This window comes from Misgurnus anguillicaudatus, chromosome 15, assembly GCF_027580225.2.
Source record: "Misgurnus anguillicaudatus chromosome 15, ASM2758022v2, whole genome shotgun sequence".
Lineage (NCBI taxonomy): Eukaryota > Metazoa > Chordata > Actinopteri > Cypriniformes > Cobitidae > Misgurnus > Misgurnus anguillicaudatus.
Genome location: NC_073351.2, coordinates 7856749 through 7878421, shown reverse-complemented (window position 1 = coordinate 7878421; position 21673 = coordinate 7856749). Strand labels below are relative to the sequence as shown.

The window sequence follows — 21673 nt, the reverse complement described above, 5'->3', positions numbered from 1 at the left end:
ATATATATATACACATTCATGTATGTATTTAAGAAACATTTACATGTGTATATATATTTATATATTTATATATATATATATATATATATATATATATATATATATATATATATAGAAATAAAAAACTTCTGAAATAAATACATGTATGTGTGTGTGGTTAAATATACATATTAATTACACACAGCACTCACTCATATAAAGTATTAGGCCAAAAATCACTTTTTTTGTATGTGATTAATCGCGATTAATCTTTGCCCAGCACTAAGGCACTTGTTGTTGTTGCGTGTTGTCACTTTTAAAGGGATAGTTCACCCAAAAAAGAAAATTCTGTCATTATTTTCTCATCATCATGTTGTTATAAACATGTTTGAATTTCTTTTTTCTGATTAACACAAAGAAGATATTTTGATAAATGATGGCAAGCACACAGCTGATTGGAACCATTGACTTCCATAGTAGAAAAAACAAATACGATGCAATTCAGTGGGTACCATCAACAGTGTGCCTACCATCATTTATCAAAATATCTTCTTCATCATTTATCACAATACATCCAAAATATTTTGTTTTTCCTACTATGGAAGTCAATGGTTACCGTCAGCTGCGTGCTTACCATCATCCACCAAACTTTTATCTTTTGTGTTCATCAGAAAAAAAATCATACAGGTTTACAACAACATGACGATTATGACAGAATATTCATTTTTTTGGGTGAACTATTTATAATTGAAAATTAAATATTTCACATTATTATTGCTATTAAAAGTCTGTCATTGGAACTGGCAGTAATATAGCCTACCGGTTTCTACATTTACAAATACTGACCGCACAGTTATTATTACAAACATGTCCTGCTGTTTTCTTGAAGACACATCATATGATCCCAAATAATTCCAAATACTATTAATACTTCCATAAAATGATCTTCAGGATGAAGTGTAGCACAGGTATGTGTCCACATCATTCAGTTTAAACGTCAGTCTTCCCTTTGGTCGTGTCCCAAATATACACTTCACGTTAAATCCATAAGATGTGCACCGTTTGTCAGTGACGATTCAAAAGGGTGCTCACAAATAGCGCCCCATTTTTGGCCTTTTATATGTCCATCACCAAAGTGGACAGTGACAGTAACTGACCATCTATGCAGGATTATGCCAGTGAAGAACCACAAGAGACGTTTGATGAAGTGTTAAGTTGGTATGAGCGTGATGCGTCACAGGTACGTGGTGGCCTCCCGGTTCTCTCGCTCTTTGGCTTGGGCTACGGCCACATTGATGCACTGGAGCCATTCCTCCGCATGTTTCTCATCTTGAGCTTTCAGCACGTAGGTCTTGCTATCGGTGAAGATCTCGAAGGCCCGGGGCAGCCCGCGGTCGCGTCTCTTCTTTGCAACAACCTTGACGCTTTGAACTTTGCTCAGTTCAATTGTGCTGTTGTCCAGCTCGTCCTTCTGTGAGAACAAGAAGATGGAGACGCTTTTCATATTATAAACTAATATAAAGGTTTTATAATTTACTAACAAATTTACTAACAGCTTGCGCAAACCCCTTTGAAATATGCATTTGTAGGAGTTCAAACGCAAATTTATGGACTACTAAAATGAATCACGCAATGCGATTTATTATGGTTTGTGCTTGTCAATTGGGTTTGATCCACAGAGAACACACATACTGATCAAATGTATACCTTGAATGCAATCTACAGCGGGGAAAATAAGTATTTGAAACATCAGCATTTTTATCAGTAAGGGGATTTCTAAGTGGGCTATTGACACAAACTTTCCACCAGATGTAGCCATCAAGCCAAATATTGAGATCATACAAAAAATCTGAACATTTAAGTATACAAGTTGAGTCATAATAATTAAAGTGAAATGAGACAGGAAATAAGTATTTTAGTACTGATAAAACGGATACATGCTGATGTGTCAAATACTTATTTTCTCTGCTGTAAGTCACTTTGGATAAAAGGCATCTGCCAAATTCATAAATATAAATGTAAACAATTCTTCCACCAAATAAACAAGGTTTTTTAAATTGTTAGCTATTGTCAGCAGCCAAGCAATGCATTAAATGTGCACATTATAGGGTTAAAATGACTGACTTATTCACAATTCTGAAGGTTTTATTTTATAAATGCAGTTTTGCCACAAGGCTTTTCTTGATGTATTTGTCGTTTCAAAAAAGCTCTTGAGTACCAAATGTACTATTGTATCCCACAGAAAAGCGACCATCAATCAGAGCGGTCACGCTTTATACGTGAACAGTCTGTACGGACCTCAGTCGTATCCGCCGGGCCGGTGCACCCGAGCCCGACACTGCCATTCATCTCTTGGAAAAACCCAAATCTGCTCTTCATTTGCTAGTCATACAGGTTACAGCTGGGATCACTGATACACATACTGTAGTATTGTGAATGGGGTTGAGGTTATGGGATTTGCTCATGGGAACGCCGTGTGGATGTTTCTCTCTCGATGGTTTTAATTCTCCTGCTCTCCTGCTCTTCCTGTTCATCTAGCAGGACTGTACAAGGGATTAGACACGTTGCCAAAAGATTCATGGGGATTGTACCACAAAAGACACTGTCTGTACCCAATTACAAAGACTGTTCATGTTCTCAGTCTCTGCGTCGCTGATGAAAGCAAGAACTACCGAGTTTGAAAGGAAAAATGGCAAAACTGTGAGTAAATTGCAGATTTGATAAAAAACAGGAAACTGTGACAGAAGCCAAAATGTCGTGAAAATTATAATGAAAGAGTCTGTGTAATGTCTGATAAAACAAAAGCTTTGTGAGGACATTAATAAAAATAAAAGGAAATGATATACTATATAATTATAGTAGCGGGTCACTTTGCAAAAATGTGCACTATTATGTGTAATTTCATCATAAGTAGGCTGTGTCATGATTTCATAACACTTCATTGTCTTTTCCTGTGGTTGAGGTTTGAAGTTGTGATTCATTGGTTATGGGTTTACTTGGTGTAATAATCTGAACAATTCGTAATAATTTCATGGTTATTAAGAATGCAAAAGGTCTTTGTGGGGAAAGGTACACATGCAAGAAGCTTTATTATAATGCAAAATATTACAGATATCACTATAAGACACCATAAGCTTAAAGGATCACTCCACTTTAGTGGATTACTCGACTTTAGTGGACCTCAATGGTTTGCAGTTTCAGTACAGCTACAAAAGGCTCTAAACGATCCCATCTGAGGCATAAGGGTCTTATCTAGGGAACGATCATCATTTTCGAAAAAATATGCACTTTTAAACTTCTTGTCTTGCACTAGCCGTGCGATGCGGCAGCGCGACCTTACGTATTACGTAGTCAACTCAAAAGGTCACGCATTACATATCGTCGCTGTCCGATGAAAACCACGTATGTCCATTTTGCCGATTTTGAGATTTTTTGACGGATTGAATGTCCAGGTTCATTTCCGTATACAGTATGCTTTACATATCTAAATGGCCAATGAAAAGTTGTGAAATCATGTCATCTAATTTTCACGTATATCCATTTGGTGTCAAAGCTGTCAATCACGCCGCGTATCTCCCGCCCTGTGGAAGCATCTCGCCGGTCTTGTGAAGTTTCATCGAAGCTCAGCACTGGATAGCCGAATAAACACAGCCTGGTGAGACAATGACTTTCCTTCATGGAGGTAAACGTTTCCCCCCTGACGCCAGACGTACATCTAGGAGTGAAATTACGGTAGGATAGTGCAAACAAAGTATCTGTTTAGCATTACCATGTCAGTGTATTGATTCATTGTCCCTTCATAGTTTGCAAGAGCCATTTAATACATTTATAATTAATATTAAATAAACTAAGCGTATTTAATAAACTAAGACGTAGGCTATTTAATAAACTGAGCGTATTCATCTGTCAATATGAAACGCGACTTGGCCATTCTAATTAATGATCGGAAGAACGCGTGTCGACCACCGTTACTGTAAAATATGCACGTATGTCCATTTAAACTCACTTTCGATCAAATGTGGATTATATCATTACACTGGTAAGAATATGGTTACATGTAAAGATGCCGTACGAAGTATGACAACGCTACATTCAACTGCTTTGAAATACACTGTTTCTCACTTCCTGAAAAGTAACCATTTTGGACATACGTGAGTTTCATCGGGCAGCGACGAAAGTCATGCTTTTTCTGTGGAAATTTTGTGAAAAAATCTGCAGAATTCTGCGGAATGATTTTAAATGTTTTTAAAAGATATTAAAGAATTTAAGCTATAAATATTACAAAATTGCATCTAAAATAATTACTTTTTAAAGGCTTACAATGAAAATGAATACACCAAACCAATGAGTCTTGACCAACATAAATCAGATAATGTGCATGTCAAGATAGAATTACAGTTTTGTATATAAAATGACATATATTATTGTTTATAGTGTTATATATTATAGCAGAATAAAAAAGCTTTAATTAAGCACGTATGAAGATAATTTCATCATTTTTACAACGCAATGTTAACTTTATATTAAACATAACAAGAGCATTCGTCTTATAAACGGATTTGAAATGATGATGTGCAGCTGGGTGCTGACTGTCGCATGTACTTGTCAATGTCGCTTACAAACGCGCAAGGCTATGTATGTGTCCTTGTTGTCAATGATGGTTACTGGTCACAAACAAGCTCTAGCGCGGGGTATGTGTGCTTGTCAATCATGCGCATTAAATCCACAGAATTCCGCTGAGTTCTCCGCGGAAATCTGCGGGCGCGGATTCCGTTTGGCCCTGGTCATGCGTGACCTTTCAACGTAATTACGTAATATGTAAGCTAGCGCTTGCGTGTCACACAACTAGTGCAAGATGAGAAGTTGTGGCATGGCGGTCATTTAGATAGATAAGAGCCTTATGCCTCGGTTGGGATTGTTTACTCCTTTTTAAACTGCATTGAAACTGTTGAGGTCCACCAAAGTCCACCACGTGGAGCAAAATCCTGGAATGCTTTCCTAAAAAAAAACGTAATTCTCGACTGAACAAAGAAAGACATAAACATCTTGGATAACATCGGGGTGAGTAAATTATCTGAACTTTTTTATGAAAGTAGAGTAACCCTTTCAGAAATATCTTTTGTATGAGGTAGCATTTAATATTTTGCCTTAAAGAAATGGTTCACCCCAAAATGAAAATTAGCCCATATTTTACTCACCCTCATCCCCTCCTAGGTGTGTATGACTTTATTCTTTCAGTCAAACACAGTCAGAGTAACATTAATAATATCCTGGCTCTTTTTAGCTTTATAATGGCATTGGATAGTGCCCCATTTTTATACATTTTAACATTAAACAGTACCAGTGGCGGCTTGTGACTGCTCTTCCAAAGGGGCGCAAATTCAAACAAGTGTTCGCAGTGTGATGTGTGTTGCTCGTGTTTTCAAAATATGTGTTTGTTGCGTCATGTGGATCATGTGCATCACGTGTCCTGTCAAAACAAGTGCCCGCCGCACACGCGCCAAAACCGTCCATGATAAAAGAGACGCTCACGTTCACAAAATACACGCAAGACACTCACTTAACAGTAAACTCTGATTACGCATGAGATTATGAGAGTATCTGGCAAACGCCAGCGTCTCTTTTATCATTAACCCTTTAGACACATCTGCAGCAGGCACTTATTTTGACAAGACACTTGATGCACATACACGCACTCGACGCGCAGAACACATATTTTGAAATTATGAACCACACACATGACGGGCTACATACATATTGTGACAAACTTCACATCGTGTGCCCTCAAAAAAAAAGAAATCACCGGCCGCCACTGAACCGTGAACATGACTTTATAAATAACACATGATGTGTGATTGTGAATGAGACACCTACTGATTTTCCTCTTCTGAAGAGAAGCTGGTTACCAGCCAGAGTGAAGTAACGCGTTTTCCACCTTTTGATGAACTTCCAGCGCACCTGTTTTTCCTTCAGCTTGCCTTCAATGAGCGGCTGACCATCCTGATTAACACCTGAGAAAAAAAAATCAATCAATCTGTGTGTCACTGATTAAACATCACATTAGAATAAAGAAACTATCTTACGCCATCAGAAAGAAGCTTGACAGACAGAGAGTATTTAGGCTCTTAAAGTAATAATTCACCCAAATAAATTCTCTCATAATTCGGCCCTCATGTCATCCCAGATGTTTTATTCAGAACTGTATGAAATAGAGCAGCTTTTCAAAACCTCTTTCTGAAGAAAATCAAGTTTGAAATTAGACTTCATCCACAAGAAAAAATACAACACAGCCACTTTAGATTTAGAAAACACAAAACTCTGGACCTGTGTTATAGTAGGGAATTATAGGTCAAGTTTTTGTTTTTTTATTAAATAAACAATACAAGCACGCTGACTGGACAGTGTTTATCACTGCTCTGAACATTATGTCTCCTGCCTGTGTTTAGCGAGTTTGTCAGATCTACACAGAGCATTGTCAGATCTCTCTCCTGGGTCTTTTTTAAACAGGAAACAGTGTTACAGACCTTTCATGATGGTACAAAGCAACCCATTGTCTAAACTTTCTCTTTTTTTTTTCAGCTGAAAAAGCACATGAGATTTTGCAACGCTTTTATAGCCCACTGAAATCTGCTTTCTGATAATCACTAAACTATGATGTACAACTGGCAGAAGTTGCCCTCAGAGTCCATTATACACATAACAAACCTTGACATATACATGTTTCTTTCTGGAAAAGACCAACATTGTTTGTTTATTTGCATAAATTATACTACTACTCCTATTATGCCCTATAGAAAGTCTTGATTTTCTTATTAAGGTCAACTAGATTAGGTTTTCATGCTTGACTTTAAAAACATTATTTGACATTTTTCACACTATTGTAGCATCTAAGAAGCCCCTCGTTCAGGACTGTTTTAGACATGTCAAATTCCCTTTATGATAACAACAAATTTCAGCTTCTCAGGTAAAAATAATAACAGTTTTGTCCGTTTTGATTTATCTATTTCAGCTAGATTAAGATAATACAAATAAAGAACAAGTGGATTGACCAGAAGCACACAATACTAAAGCAGTTTTACCAGACCTTCTTCAGGGTTTCTGCAGGTTCACAAAGTCAAATTTAAGACTTTTCCGGACCTTTTTAAAGCCATTATGAATGAAATTTAAGACCTATACCACAACAATGAAGTCCAATTTTATAGTCAGTGTGTATGCGTCAATGTGTTTTTAATGTTTTTAATCATACACCCCGCGCAATGCAGCGCAATGCGCGACACAAGTGTGTTTTGCTAGTTTCAACTCTGCACAATTATCATTTTCACGTTAGGGCCACGTTGTTTACAGGAGCAGTATGTAGGATTGTGGCCAAAACTGGTATTGCAATCACAAAACTTGTGGCTAAAACTGGTACTGCAATCACACAACTGGTGGCCAATACACAAAATAACAACATAAACATCAGTTGAGGGCTGCAACTCCACTTTTTAAATGATAATATCCTGCCAGACCACTGTTGTCAATGATATAAGTATTTAAAATAAAAATGATTTCTTAATGTCTAGTGACATATCAGGAACATTTTATGATTAATTGATATTAATTTCTTACATACTGTTTCTTTAAATAGCAAATGCATTTGCGCCAATTTTGCGCCCATGTGCGTTCTGGTCTGAAAACGAGGTGTGTTCAGGCGCATTGTTGGCGCGTTGCTATTTTGAGGCAACTAAAATAGACTACACCATTGCCCAAAATAAACCTGCTCTAAAGTCTTAAGTCAATGTCGCAATAGTGTTTTTTATTTAAAGAGCGCATTAGTAATATGCGCCTATAAACGAGACGACAAAGCAGGTTTGCTTATCACACACATAAAAGCGCAGCAGCACAAAAACGCTTTTAAATAAAAAAGATTAAAGGATTGAATGTAAAATATTATTATTGAGTCTCTCTCACCGATTATGAGACATTAGAAGGCGTAAAGAGCTGCTTCACCTGTACCCTGGTAAGTAAATAAATGCTTTGCTAGTTTGCTTTAAACAAATGCATCTGTTTTTAAATGTTTTTAAATGCTACCCTACAGATTTATTGTATATGATGACTCTGTACCTGTGGATATGGTGAGATGAGAAACATTTTAAGTAATGCTTTGTAAAAATCCATGGGGCTGTTCTAGTGCTGAAACGCTTTGTAAATTCTTTATCTCTTGTTTGTATTTTTAGAGTACAAAAAATTATTTTATGAGATTACAATGATTATGTAGGATATCAATACATTTACAGCAATTAAAAGCCTGCTATTTTTACTTATATGACTGAAAGAAAACGGCTTTTAAAGGTTTTAATCCCAAAAATTTAAATTTCAATTAAAATGGAAACAACAATTTTTTTTACATTATTCTTAAACTGGGGGTCTTCTTCTTCCGCTTAGTTTTTCAGTTTACAAAGTCCATCATCTAAATAGGGATTAGACATAGCGCCAGCGCATATGGCTATTAAAGGGGATGAGAGATACAACTCTCATTGGTTTATTGCACGTTACGCCCAAAACACACCCATTACTCATTAGTAGAAAATGAACAACCCTTTTAGGCCATGCGCTCGGCTCACAAACCATTTTTCCCATCGTTAAATTAGCTTTAGACAATGCGCTTAGATCGTTAAAATAGGGCCCAATGACTTTTTATGACAAAAAACAAAATGTATTTTCTAGGCATGTGACAAGACACATACGAACCGAGATACAAGATTGGGAGACAAGATTTTTACATTTTGCTGATATTACGAGACAGTTGTTCACCTTGAGACTTCAGGACAAAGTTTTAAGAAATCCTCGATGATGAAATATACACTGTAAAAAATCTGTGCTGCCTTCAATTTTTATGTTGAATCAACTCAGATTTACAAGTCATGTCAACTTTCTATTATTTATCTTAACAAGAGATGAGTTGCTTCAACTTATAAAATAAAGTTGACTTTTTTCAACTATATTTTATAAGTTACAACAACTCATCTCTAGTCAAGATAAATAATATATCTACACTGAAAGAATGATTCATTCAATTTACAATTGTTTTAAGGTAAGTGGTTGCAATCAATTTATTTAAGTTAAACAAAAGTTTTTTATTTTATTTTTCAAATTTAACTGTAGCTTAAATAAATTGATTGCAACCACTTACCTTAAAAAATTGAGTAAACTGAATGAATACATTTTTTCAGTGTAAATAATAAATACCCCCCCCCCAAAAAAAAAAAAAAAAAAACTAGGCACTCTTGGATTGTTATTTTTTTTTACTTCAACCCAAAACCTTATGCAGATGTGTGGGATAAAGGATATGTTGGCAATGATAAATAATTTAATTTGTGTTGTGTGTTTATCCCATGAGCTTAATTATTATAATAAATTCCAAATCTTGTTGTGTATAAATCAATGCACTAGTGTGTAGATGGGCAACAACAGTGATGTGCTCTGAATCCCACAATATTAAAAGCATCTGCGCTGCATTATTTTCTCAATAAATGATCTCTGTTTATAAAATTGTCTATATGATACTGTATTCGAAAATTAGTTTGACCGTTTGTGTTCGTAGATTACACACACTTCACCTGCAAGAAAAGATAAAAGGAATGGCCAAAACTAATGCTCCAATGTAAATGAAACCATTCGAGATTTAGACTATGTCTTATACTGTATAATAAACATAATGCAACATAAAAAAATCTAAACACTTTATGGTGAATTTAAAACAATGCACTGAATTTGGATAAATCATGTGTGCATCCAATGCATGGACATTCCAATGAAGTATGAAGTAATACCTGCAGAGAACTATCTGTTAACATTCCCATTCATCCATACAAACTTTTTCACAGCAGCTTACACTATGAGTACATCAATATATCCTGCAGTGAATTATCATCACATCAAGCAGTGAGGATATTTTTAGCCAGCAGGAGTGAAGGTCAGTGTTTATATTTCAGATGGATAGTGTATGTTATATATACTTGTCTGGTCATAGGCCAATGCTATCCATTACTATAGTTACAGTATGACTACAATATGAAGCTTTAATAGTGAGACAGGATTCCAGATTCTCAATAGAATTTACATTACATTGATCAGAAAAATGTCAAAAGATTTGAATGAGTTTAAAACATGAGAGCATTACAGGGTTGGACAGTGACAAAGTTTTCTCCATCTCTAAACAATTTAGTTAAATTAAATGGGGTGGTATTTGTAAGATAGGCAGACATTTATACAGACGTAGAAAAAAAGAACACTCCAGTTTTGCCTTTAACCATCATTTTTACATGTATTATGATCATTTTAGTCCAGTATCTGATTAATTCCAACAAAAGCAAACCTCATATGGTCACCCAACAGCAATGTAAATGACTGAGATCATGATAGGACATATGAAAGATGTGATTAAAAATCAGGGTTATTCCAACAAATATTCCCTTTTTTAGTTTTCTTATAACACGAATATAGGGCCAGATTTACTAAATGGGGCTAATTAGCGCAAGAGCCCAATTCCAAAAAAGCGCTGATGGGAGTGGGAATATCTGCGGGTTATTTACTTAAAAGGCCCAAATGAAATAACACAGGCGCAACAGTTGATATCCATAATGACGAACAATTTACTAAGAGCAGCCCAAATTAGTTCAGGGTCACAGATAAGCAGAGCTGATGCTCCTGCAGGTGCGGGTGATCTACTAACGCCTGATGAGCTTGAGTTCAGCACCACGGACATCCCAGCTGAAAATTTGGGGTGTGAAACCCCAGCTAACAAAGCCACAGTACACTGAAAAGAACTGGAGGACAAAGAAACGTTTACAAGAAGTTTTGAAACATCTGGTATTGTGTGACTTCTCCTAGTGACTCCTCTTTTATTTCCTCCAGCAAGCAGAAATAGCATTGTTTGGCAAACAATATTTTTGAATAATATGTTCCTCTGGCATTCCAAATAAACTGCTGATGCCTCTCCTATTAGCAACAATTGCAGCCATTTCAAGCACAAACTGATTTAAGACATGCGTTATATTTTTTGGCGTTAAATAATGATACCAGTCATAACACACAAGTAAACATTAGTAAATCACGTTGCATGAATCATTTTTAATAATCTCCTTCCATAAATTTTGTGTCTGAAAAAAGAAACTCCTAGAAATGCATATACAATAAGGTCAGTCAAAAAATAGTCTCAGCCTCAGATGTCATGCCCACAGAATGTTGGCTAAACGTCTGATGTTTTTCATACACTTTCCTGGAAACCCTGTGGAATGTCGAAGTCGTCTTTTGATTCTTGAGATAAACTGGATTTCCAGGAGACGCGAGTGTCAAAATCTGCGACGCTTCGATAGCATTTAGCTTAGCCCCATTCATTCAATGGTACCATTTAGAGATAAAGTTAGAAGTGACCAAACACATCAACGTTTTTCCTATTTAAGACGAGTAGTTATACGAGCAAGTTTGGTGGTACAAAATAAAACTTAGCGCTTTTCTAAGCGGATTTAAAAGAGGAACTATATTTTATGGCGTAATAGCACTTTTGGGAGTACACCCTCCCTCTCCCATTATGAGAAGGAGAAGGGGAGCGGACTTTTCAGGCCAGTCGAAGTACTCCCAAAAGTGCTATTATGCCATAAAATATAGTTCCTCTTTTAAATCCGCTTAGAAAAGAGCTACGTTTCACTTTGTACCACCAAACTTGCTCGTATAACTACTCGTCTTAAATAGGAAAAACGTTGATGTGTTTGGTCACTTCTAACTTTATCTCTAAATGGCACCATTGAATGAACGGGGCCAAGCCAAACGCCATCGAAGCGTCGCAGCGCGCTCCAGCGCCCACGCGCACGCACACAGACGACAGAGGGATGCATCAACAATTCTTAGTTAAGGTAATAACATATTTTAATATTGAAAATGAGTAGACTATTCCTTTAAGACCGGAAAGCTAAATAAGGTTTTCTTCTCTTTACATCCAAAAACACACTTATTTTGTCAAACCTTCCTGATAAAACAAATTTGTCGCGTGCTGTGCAGTGATAGCGGTGACTTCTACTCGACCAAGCAATGCTAATGTGCGTTTTTGCTCTCATTTGAAGTACAGGCGTGCTGGGGGTAAAGGCCCATAAAAGGAATATAGGGGGTCAATCAGTTGTAACGGATACCCCTGTTTGAAAAAAAAACTTTCCAAAACTTATGGAGGCATGAGCTTGGCCCAGAAATACTCTTTCACAAGCTCAACTGCTTTTTTGACACTTTTCTTATGTTTAGCATGAGGGTTACAACTCTTAAACTGTGTTAATAAGTCAGAATGCATGAAATAGCATTAAACCACCCCTTTAACGCCAAAATGATGGTTTGCTTTGGCGCAAGCTGTTAGTAAATCTGGCCCATAATCTGTATGGTACAAGTATATTTTTGTCTACAAAAGTAATTTCAAGCATTTAATACACCTTCAGTGTCATGGGCTGGCCAGAGCTTTTGTACTAGACTCAGGTCTGAGTGTATCTGGCAAGACCATGACAGTACTATGTTCTGTGTGGGGGACATGTGGAGTCATATTGTATGTGTGGCTTCCACGTGTTCCCAGTGTCTTGTGGCTGTCATGGTCTTGCCTGACCTTAGTGTATGATTCAGGTCTGATATTAGAGGGCAAGGCTATGGCAGCATTGTGTTTTATGTGGGGACACGTGTTTTCACATCATGTATTTGTGTCACGTGTTCCCAGTGTCTTGTCACTTTCACCCTACTCCCTTATGTACTCGTGTCTTACGTAATTAATTATGTTCACCTGTTCCCCATTGATGTCGTGTCTTTATATTGCCCTCTGGTTCTCTGTCGTGTGCACGTGCGTTGTTGTAAATTCAGTGTTCATGTACTCTGTGACCTGTTCCAGTATTCTCGTGTTTCTGTTTGTGTTTCATCACAGTGTTTTGTTTATCTTTACCCCCACGTGGGTGTTTTCTGTTCTGTTGTAATAAATTCATTGTTATATTTTCGTATATCCTCTGCGTTTGGGTTCTCCTTTTGTTTTCCCTTTTCGGTGTCACCACGCCGTGACATTCAGATTAAAAGATTTTTAAGATCATAGTTAACATTTCAGTCAAGTTTTTCAAAACGTTTGAACACAGGGTGTGATTTTTGGGGGGGATTTACCCCCCTCTGGTCTTTATATCCATGCCTCTGCTAAATAATTTTTTATTCCTGTTAGGGACAACAATGTATCCCCCCATTGTGATTAATAGTCATAAGGATATATAAACAGCCTAAAATAAAGATATTTTTAAGTAAAAACACTGCCACGCAATAGTGCAAACAACAATAAAATCAGGAATGGACTATAACTGTCAGCACTTCTGCTCCAGTGACAATAGGATTCAAAGCATCATATCCGTCACAAAACATGTCCAAGAATTATTACCATTCAGAATGAGACAGCAGAAACTACCTTTATTAGGATTGAGAGGAACTCCCAAGATGACACAGGAAAGTAAAAAAGAACTAAAAGTAAAAAAAAGAGCCAGATGTCTGCAATCAAATCGGAATATTTTCTTTGTTTAAGTAGGCATATATATTCTATTTATTGTTATAGTAAGAGTACATTTTTGGGAATTTTTTTCTATTAAATATTATGATAATAAATACGTTTTTTTTTGCATGTCAGGTGCAAAAAAAAAAATATTTCAACAGTTGCGGGAAATAGCTTAATACATATAATTAATATAAGCCTGTGGTTCGTAATTTATTTTCATGAATATAAACATTTCAAAAACGTCCCCCCTCTGAATTTTTCACAAATCGCATGCTCGACCGGTGGTGTATATTAATATCTTTTTTTTCTAAATAGTTTAAACACTGCAGCCCTGTGGCACTGTTTTCTTTGGGCATTCAAACCAGTTCAACCAGTGGTGTAAATTTGGGTCAAGACTTTTTGTTTTGTGATCCCAGTGGCAAACTGGAAAACTATTATTTTTGCAATTGTATTTAATGAAGCAAGTGAGATCACTACACACTTCTGTCAGGCCTGCCAGAGCTTTGCTTAAGCTTTCCCAAACCCCTCATTTCAGAAAACATTGACCCTGCTCATATTTTTGTTGAAATAACATATGTGAATGTGTGTAGTTCACAAATACATAATTGTAGTCAATAATTAAGCATGTAGTGTGTAATCTTTGTAACCAATTTTTCTTTAAGTCAGTTTATCTATTTTATATAAGACTTTTTTTGCATGTTTGGCATAGAGGTCGATATTAAATGTCATCGATGGAAAATCAATTGAAATATCTGCGCACTTGAACATATCACCATTTGGAAATTCTCCATTTGTCTCAAGTAACACAATTCCACTTGTGGTAGTCCACTTAAATGATTATCCGCTTACAAGAACGCATTGTTTTAGATCCTGCTATGCACCTGCAGCAGTCCAGAAGCTCTGTTAGGCACATGGAAAATGACATCATGCCTCAGTCATATCAATGCCGGTGCTCAAAAAGACCCTTTTCATTTTAAAAGTGTTCAAATATCTATAAATGATCTCAGATGAAATAGACACTTTCCATCTGCACCGATTAACAATACGTTTCATTGTTGTCGGTAAAACATTCAGGCCACAGGCAAAGACCTTCTCAGTCGTATCTCATTGCTTTTCTTGTGGATAAACCACCAGTGTTTGAGCAAAAAGGCACATCTTTGTGCATGGGGAAGATGCAAAACAACAATTATGGATGCACCTGAATAAGATCAGAAGATTTAATGGAAGAGGAAACCATTGAGGAAGATTAGCATGGAGAACTGAGCTACTTCAGCTACAGAAAAGCTATCTTGTACTCATATAATCAGTTTTTTATAGTTTATGCAAAGCTCATTTCATTCACTTTGGTGTATTCTGCCCTACAAAGGCAAAAGGCAGTAACTTCGTTTTTGGACGAAAATTAATTATTGATATTTTTGGGACATTCAAGACCTCATTTATCATGTGGATAAGTATCTTGAGTCCATTTTGTTGTTTTTTCAAGAAAATCAAAATCAAAAAGAAAATAACTAATAAAGTCACTTAAAAGTCTAAACTTTAAAGTCATTTTTCTCAGTTCTACACTATAGCGAGTTAAGGTCTTTTGCCTTTGTAGGGCAGTATTGCTTCTCAGTAATGAGTTTAGGGAGGTGAACTACACTACATAGCATCTGGAGTCTGCTAAAAATGGTTTGACAACACAAGAATTTTATAAAGCAAATGCTGAAATGTTTACTTGCTGATGTTTGGTTAACTCAATCCTGTAACTTCCAGCAGGTTTGCAGATGCATTGTATAGATACATTTGTTTATCTGCTATTTTAATAAAAAATGTAACATAAATCTTGATGTGTTTTTAGCATTGTTGTTTACATTACATGCACGTATGTGCCAACTCTTGCAAATAAAAAACACGTGAGATTTTGATTTACTTGCGCCTGTGGTTGCGACTCCTATACAGGGTATTTTAAAGTTGGGACTGCTCCATCAGTTGTAAACAAGTGGCAAATCAGGCATTAAACTGAGCCTCTCCGAAATGCAGCCAGAGAACAACATAAACCCATTCACAATTATGTTGCAGTCTGGGAAGAACTAACTGCATCCATTGTTGTCTTAAGACAGGGAAAGCTAAATAAGGTTTTCTTCTCCTTACATCCAATATGATACATTACCTGATTTATTACATCCGCTAAAATGATATTATCTTTCAACAAGTTTCCTCTTTAAACTTATTAACAACAATTGCGAAAGTCCCGAGACCACAGATTTTTATCTTTACAGACAGTGTATTTAAGTTCATTAATTTTGGCTGCTAGCTAACTAAAAAGCCTGATTCAACAAGTTTAAGAGTGTCGGTTCATCCCTGTTGTGGGTCTTTTCCAAATGTCAACACCAATATAAGGTGACACTCTGCTCCTGAAGGGCCGCTTTTCTCTCAATCAAACACACCTGCTTGGAACGGATCTCAAAGATTTATCTCAAATTGCGTGTAATCTCTAAGACCTCAGAGGATTCAGAGACCGCTAAATTCATTTGTCACTTCACCTTTTAGTGCATTACCCTGCTCTGTACACACACACTTCAGTCATATACGTGTGATAACCGCATTCTACAACCAAATTAAAGTAATTTAAAGTATTTAATTTGTCCTTTGTATACGCGGTGCAGTATAAGTACTTTATGAGCCGAGGCCAAAAACGAAGCGCCACAATGGCAAGCAGCCATATCACACTGTAGCCCAAAACTGGTTGCCCACTTGAGCTAAGTAGGATTGAGCCTGGTCACTTGGATGGGAGACCTCCTAGGAAAACTAGGTTGCTAAGAAGAAAAACTAGGTGGTTGAGAAGAATCCCCCTTTCATATGTAAAGCACTTTTGAGTGCTGCAGAATACGGCTATATAAATGTAACAAATTAATATTATTATTATTAATGGCATGGTTAAGCCTAAAAAGACGTTAACATGGGAACACTGCAAGAAAGCGGTCTGTGAAGCACCTTTACAAATGCATACTACAGGGGTCCCCAATGTTGCGACCCACTCACCTGGGACCGAGGGGCAACCTTCTGATCTCATTGATGAAGTCAATACGGAAGTGATTAAAACTGCAATTCATCGACTGGCCGCTAGAGGCAGGCTCCAAAAGGGAGTCAATTCCTATAGACCTCCATGTTAAAATGCCCGACTTTACAGTAGAAAATAATATGTTTACAGCCTGGTACAAAAATAGTTTTTGGTCTTTATTGCTAATTTTGCCCTTCATGAAAACTGTGAGGGGGTGAATTTTTTTGTAACTCATCCGTTTTAATGATATTAAGCCTTAAAGTTCTGCATAATTAAGGGCGTGGCCACTTGAGTGACAGGTGAACAGCCACTAGAGTCCAGCTAGGCGGGCGTGGTTTCAGCAACCAGTCACCTCAGCTTCACCCACGTCCCGCCTTTTTACCCAATTTCGAGTATCTGCGATGTGACGTGGAGCGCACGGCCAAAATGGCAACAGCAGGCACCGCCTACTTTAAACTTCAAAAATGATCTTCAGAAACCTATGGGTGATGAAACTTTTAGACCCAAACCTGCTCGGGTCTCGGGTCGGACCTCGGGTTTTCAGATTTAAGTGGACCCGTGAAGACCTCTAAAATGCAGTTGTCAGTCCTGAAACTTTTCAACTGTGTATAGGGCCTAAATATGGTTCACTCTCAAAATGTTACATGTGGCCAAAGCGAAGCACAAAAATATGTGACCTGTGCTGGCAAAATAAATCTAAATGGACAAGGTCTAATTTTGAGCTACAGGCAAAAGAAAGTTGATTTTGGTCGAAATTTAGGTTTTTATAAAGATAAGTACATTAAGCCCTCGTCTAGCGATCTCAATGGTTTATATAGTCATTATACAATATAAAATCATCTTAAGTTGTAAGTTTTCTGAGAGGTGCACCGTCCTAAATGCTTAACCTATACAAAGATGCGCCTCCATTCACATGCGGTTTTGACACTTTCGGTTTAAAACAAATTAAAAAATAAAGTGCAGGAATTGCTTGATGTTAAAAGAGTTATTGGGGTATATTGAGGGTATATTGATGAAATTAACATAAGGTTTATTTTGAACCCCAAGCCACTTTTTCTTAAATTAAAAATTGTTCCCTTTGAAATATAATTTTGTGACTTTTCTAGATTATCTGTCAATATTCATATAAAAATGGGCTTGATTCTGAAGATGGGTAAAACATTTTTACAAAAGCGGCCCTTGGGGGTCAAAATGACCCCAATTGAAAATGAATGGGAAATGCAAAAAAATATTTTCTTTTATTATTTGTCACAAAAAATTTATGCATCCAGAATAAATCTGAAAATTTTAAAACAAAAAAGAAGGCCTGGTACTAGAACATAAATGCAATATAGAAAAGACATCAATCACACACACACACACACACACACACACACACACACACACACACACACACACACACACACACACACACACACACACACACACACACAAAGGTATGACTGCCACAGAGAGCATTTTTTATACAATTTGGCAAAAAACAGCCACAGATGCAGAACAAAGATGTAAAGGGGTGAGCTCTAATGCTCACACAGATTGTGCACACACGCATACACATACACATACACAGACTCAGACACAAAGACACAGTAACACACACATAAAGACACAGACACACACAAAAAGACAAAGTTACACACAAATGACACAAATGACACACACACACACACACACACGCACGCACGCACGCACGCACACGCACTTACATTTAGTCAAATTACTGTGGCATTTTGTAAAAACAGACATTTCAAAATGCTACAAAACATTCTACTATTTGAAATAATATTTATTTGTAATGTCCTTTCTAATGTTTATATAAACAGAAATTCACAAAATGTATCACTAAAGTAGTGATGTGAGCAGTTGGCCACATCCAGTGAAATGAATGGGTCTCTATGGGCCTCTGCTGGTCAAAATGATTTATTTCTTAAACTGTAATTCCTTTGTTTTTTTTAACCAGCAGATGGCCGAATTCAATGATATTGATATCTAAAAAACAATTTTAATAAAATTTAGATAATAATTTATGGGAATCTTTCATAAAAATGGTGTAGTTGAGGAATTTAGTGGTAAACAGGTACAGAAGAACTTCATATCTCCCAAAACACATCATTGATGTATAGATGGGAAGTAAACTAAAAAAGATATATTATTTCTATCATTAAAAATGTATTTATTTTTTAATCACTCAAAAAAATCACTCAATTTTTTGTAAAATAATTTCTGACCTTATTAGGGTTATGAGAGATGAAGTTTGGGACCTGATTGATGTTAAAAGAGTAAATAAGAATGACAAGACTCGAAAATGATCTTCCTCACGCTGACTGACACATCTAAAGCATGCACACAGACGTGCAAATGTTTGATTACCTGTTGGGGAAAAATATCTGATGTGTAACATTATATTAGATCCTTGCATTACAGTAGATCTTAAAGCTGTCTGTCTCAATGTCAATCAAACAATACAGAAATTGTTTTTGACTTTGTGTTTGCCAAATCTATTAGTTTTCCAGTGATTTTAAGGTATGGATGCAATGATTTTGTTTTTGAACTCTATTTTTCTCAAAACTGACTTTGCTGACTCTGTCAACTTCAAACACATTGTTTTGAAGTTTTTGGGTCAAATGTCAAAACAGCACGGGTCACAAATTTACCTGTGGCCTTTTCAGGGTTACTGCACATGAAACAGAGCCAGCCGCCCTCCTCCTCACTGTAGCTGAACAGATCAAAGAAACGCACTTCTTCCAGAAAGATCTGCAAACTGTCCACATCCTGAAAACACAGAGAAAGAGATAAAGTGAGCAAAACAGGCCAGCAGATGAAGCTATTTACACATACTGTAGACAACACAGACAAAGAGTCTGTTCCTACTTTACTGTAAGTGCCTTTCTTTACTACATTTTACATCATAGGTGTGCTCTCAATGATAAAATTGTTTTAAACTTAATTGTATAATAATAATAGTTAAAACTCTACCGGAAGCAAATGAATGTTTATCATGTCTCTTGTGCTGGTTTGTGATGCATGAAAAGGTTAAGGCAAACAAGTTCAAATATCAAAACCCAGAATGAGCATTTGAAGGCTGCCAATGAGTTACATACTGTCAATATGGGATCTACTAATTTACTTGTGTATTAGAGAGTCAAAAACAATCAACGATGAGATCTGACATTCACAGTGTTCAATAGATGTGATTGTGTGTGGCCTCTTGCAGAAGGAGCTTTGCCAAGATGAAGTTGAGCAATGAAATTAGAAAATTACAGTTTTAGAGATACACAAAGAAAAGTATGTGGCCACCCAGATTAACAATATCATACAGTATGTGCTTGCTTAACTTTGATATGTGCTTACTAAAGGCATTAAGAGGGAGTTGGTACTGACATTTAGGATCATCCCATCATTCACACGACACATTTAAAGTCACTTAGTTTCTTGGTACGGCCACATTCTACTGTAAATGTTTATCTGAAGAGACAGTATGCTTGATTTTATGCACCTGTTAGTAAATGAACTCCATTTATTGAAAGCAGTGTCTACATACTTTTGGTGATGTAATATATCAAAGCCAATGAATATGACAAGCAGATGGGATTTTGCAAAACATTACACATAAAACTGATTCTTTTAGAGATTACAATAACTGATTCTCAGTTTTCTACAGTGTGTATAGTTATAATACAGCTGGTGATGAACCACTGCACCATGTGTGTAAAGGAACCCGTTTCAAATTGCACCCAAGCATACTTCAAACCCGCCTGTCCTATTAAGGGTCACAAGGAGCTGGTGACCATCCCAGCATTTTGGCCCACAGGTGGGGTACACCTGGATAGATGGTTAGTACCAGGCCCATATTAACACAATGTGGTACCCTAGGGTGATCACATTTGAAGTGCCCCCAAAATATAGATGTCTTTTAAATTAGCCATAAAGATTCCCTATGCTGATTTTAGGTCAGCAGCCCCAGTTAGAATACAATACACTCACCTAAAGGATTATTAGGAACATACTAATATTGTGTTTGACCTCCTTTCTTCTTCAGAACTGCCTACATTCTACGTGGCATTGATTCAACAAGGTGCTGAAAGGTCCTATTGATAGGATAGCATCTTGCAGTTGTTGGAGATTCGTGGGATGCACATCCAGGGCACGAAGCTCTAGAGCCTTGCAAGCGAGCCGGGCTCGGGCTGTTTTTTTTTTACAGACCGGGCTCGGGTCGGGCTTGTTTTAGCGTCTCTCCTCATTGTGTGTGTGTGTTTGCGTGTGTAGCAGAGATAGCACGCATCTGATAGCGCGCATCCGAGAGAGAGAGCACGCATCAAAGAGAGCTTAAAAGTGATTGATATTGGTCTTGGGTCGGGTTCGGGCTGAAAAAATTGCAGGCATTGTCGGGCTGGGGTCGGGTAGGGCTTGAACACTACGGGCCAGGGCCAGGGAGTTTTTGGCCCGTGCAGGGCTCTACGAAGCTCCCGTTCCCCACATCCCAAAGATGCTCTATTGGGTTAAGATCTGATGACTATGGGGGCCATTTTAGTACAGTAAACTCATTGTCATGTTCAAGAAACCAATTTGAAATGATTTGAGCTTTGTGACATGGTGCATTATCCTGCTGGAAGTAACCATCAGAGGATGGGTACATGGTGGTCATAAAGGGATGGACATGGTCAGAAACAATGCTCAGGTAGGCTGTGGCATTTAAACGATGCCCAAGGGTCCTAAAGTGAGCAAAAAACATCCCCTACACCATTACACCACCACCACCAGCCTGCACAGTGGTAACAAGGCATGATCCATGTTCTCATTCTGTTTACTGGTACCCGGTTGGGTCTTCTGCTGTTGTAGCCCATCCGCCTCAAGGTTATGCGTGTTGTGGCTTCACAAATGCTTTGCTGCATATCTCGGTTATAACGAGTGGTTATTTCAGTCAAAGTTGCTCTTCTATCAGCTTGAATCAGTCGGCCCATTCCCCTCTGACCTCTAGCATCAACAAGGCATTTTCGCCCACAAGACTGCCACATACTGGATGTTTTTCCCTTTTCACACCATTCTTTGTAAACCCTAGAAATGGTTGTGCGTGAAAATCCCAATAACTGAGTATTCTGAGTGAGATGTGTTAAGATGTG

The 21673-nt window shown here is 37.2% G+C and overlaps 1 protein-coding gene across 3 annotated transcripts in view; it reads right to left on the bottom strand.

The window, feature by feature from the left end:
* Nucleotides 1-361: 361 nt before the first annotated feature.
* Nucleotides 362-21673, bottom strand: part of veph1 (ventricular zone expressed PH domain-containing 1) — a 158799-nt gene continuing 137487 nt past the window's right edge. For all 3 annotated transcript variants that reach the window (XM_055173536.2, XM_055173537.2, XM_055173538.2), the window contains 3 exons: nt 19208-19325; nt 5854-5990; nt 362-1450 (listed from right to left, as the gene is read on the bottom strand). In XM_055173536.2, coding sequence (XP_055029511.2) covers nt 1214-1450; nt 5854-5990; nt 19208-19325 — 492 coding nt within the window. In that variant the 3' untranslated portion in view covers nt 362-1213. The remainder of the gene's footprint in view (nt 1451-5853; nt 5991-19207; nt 19326-21673) is intronic.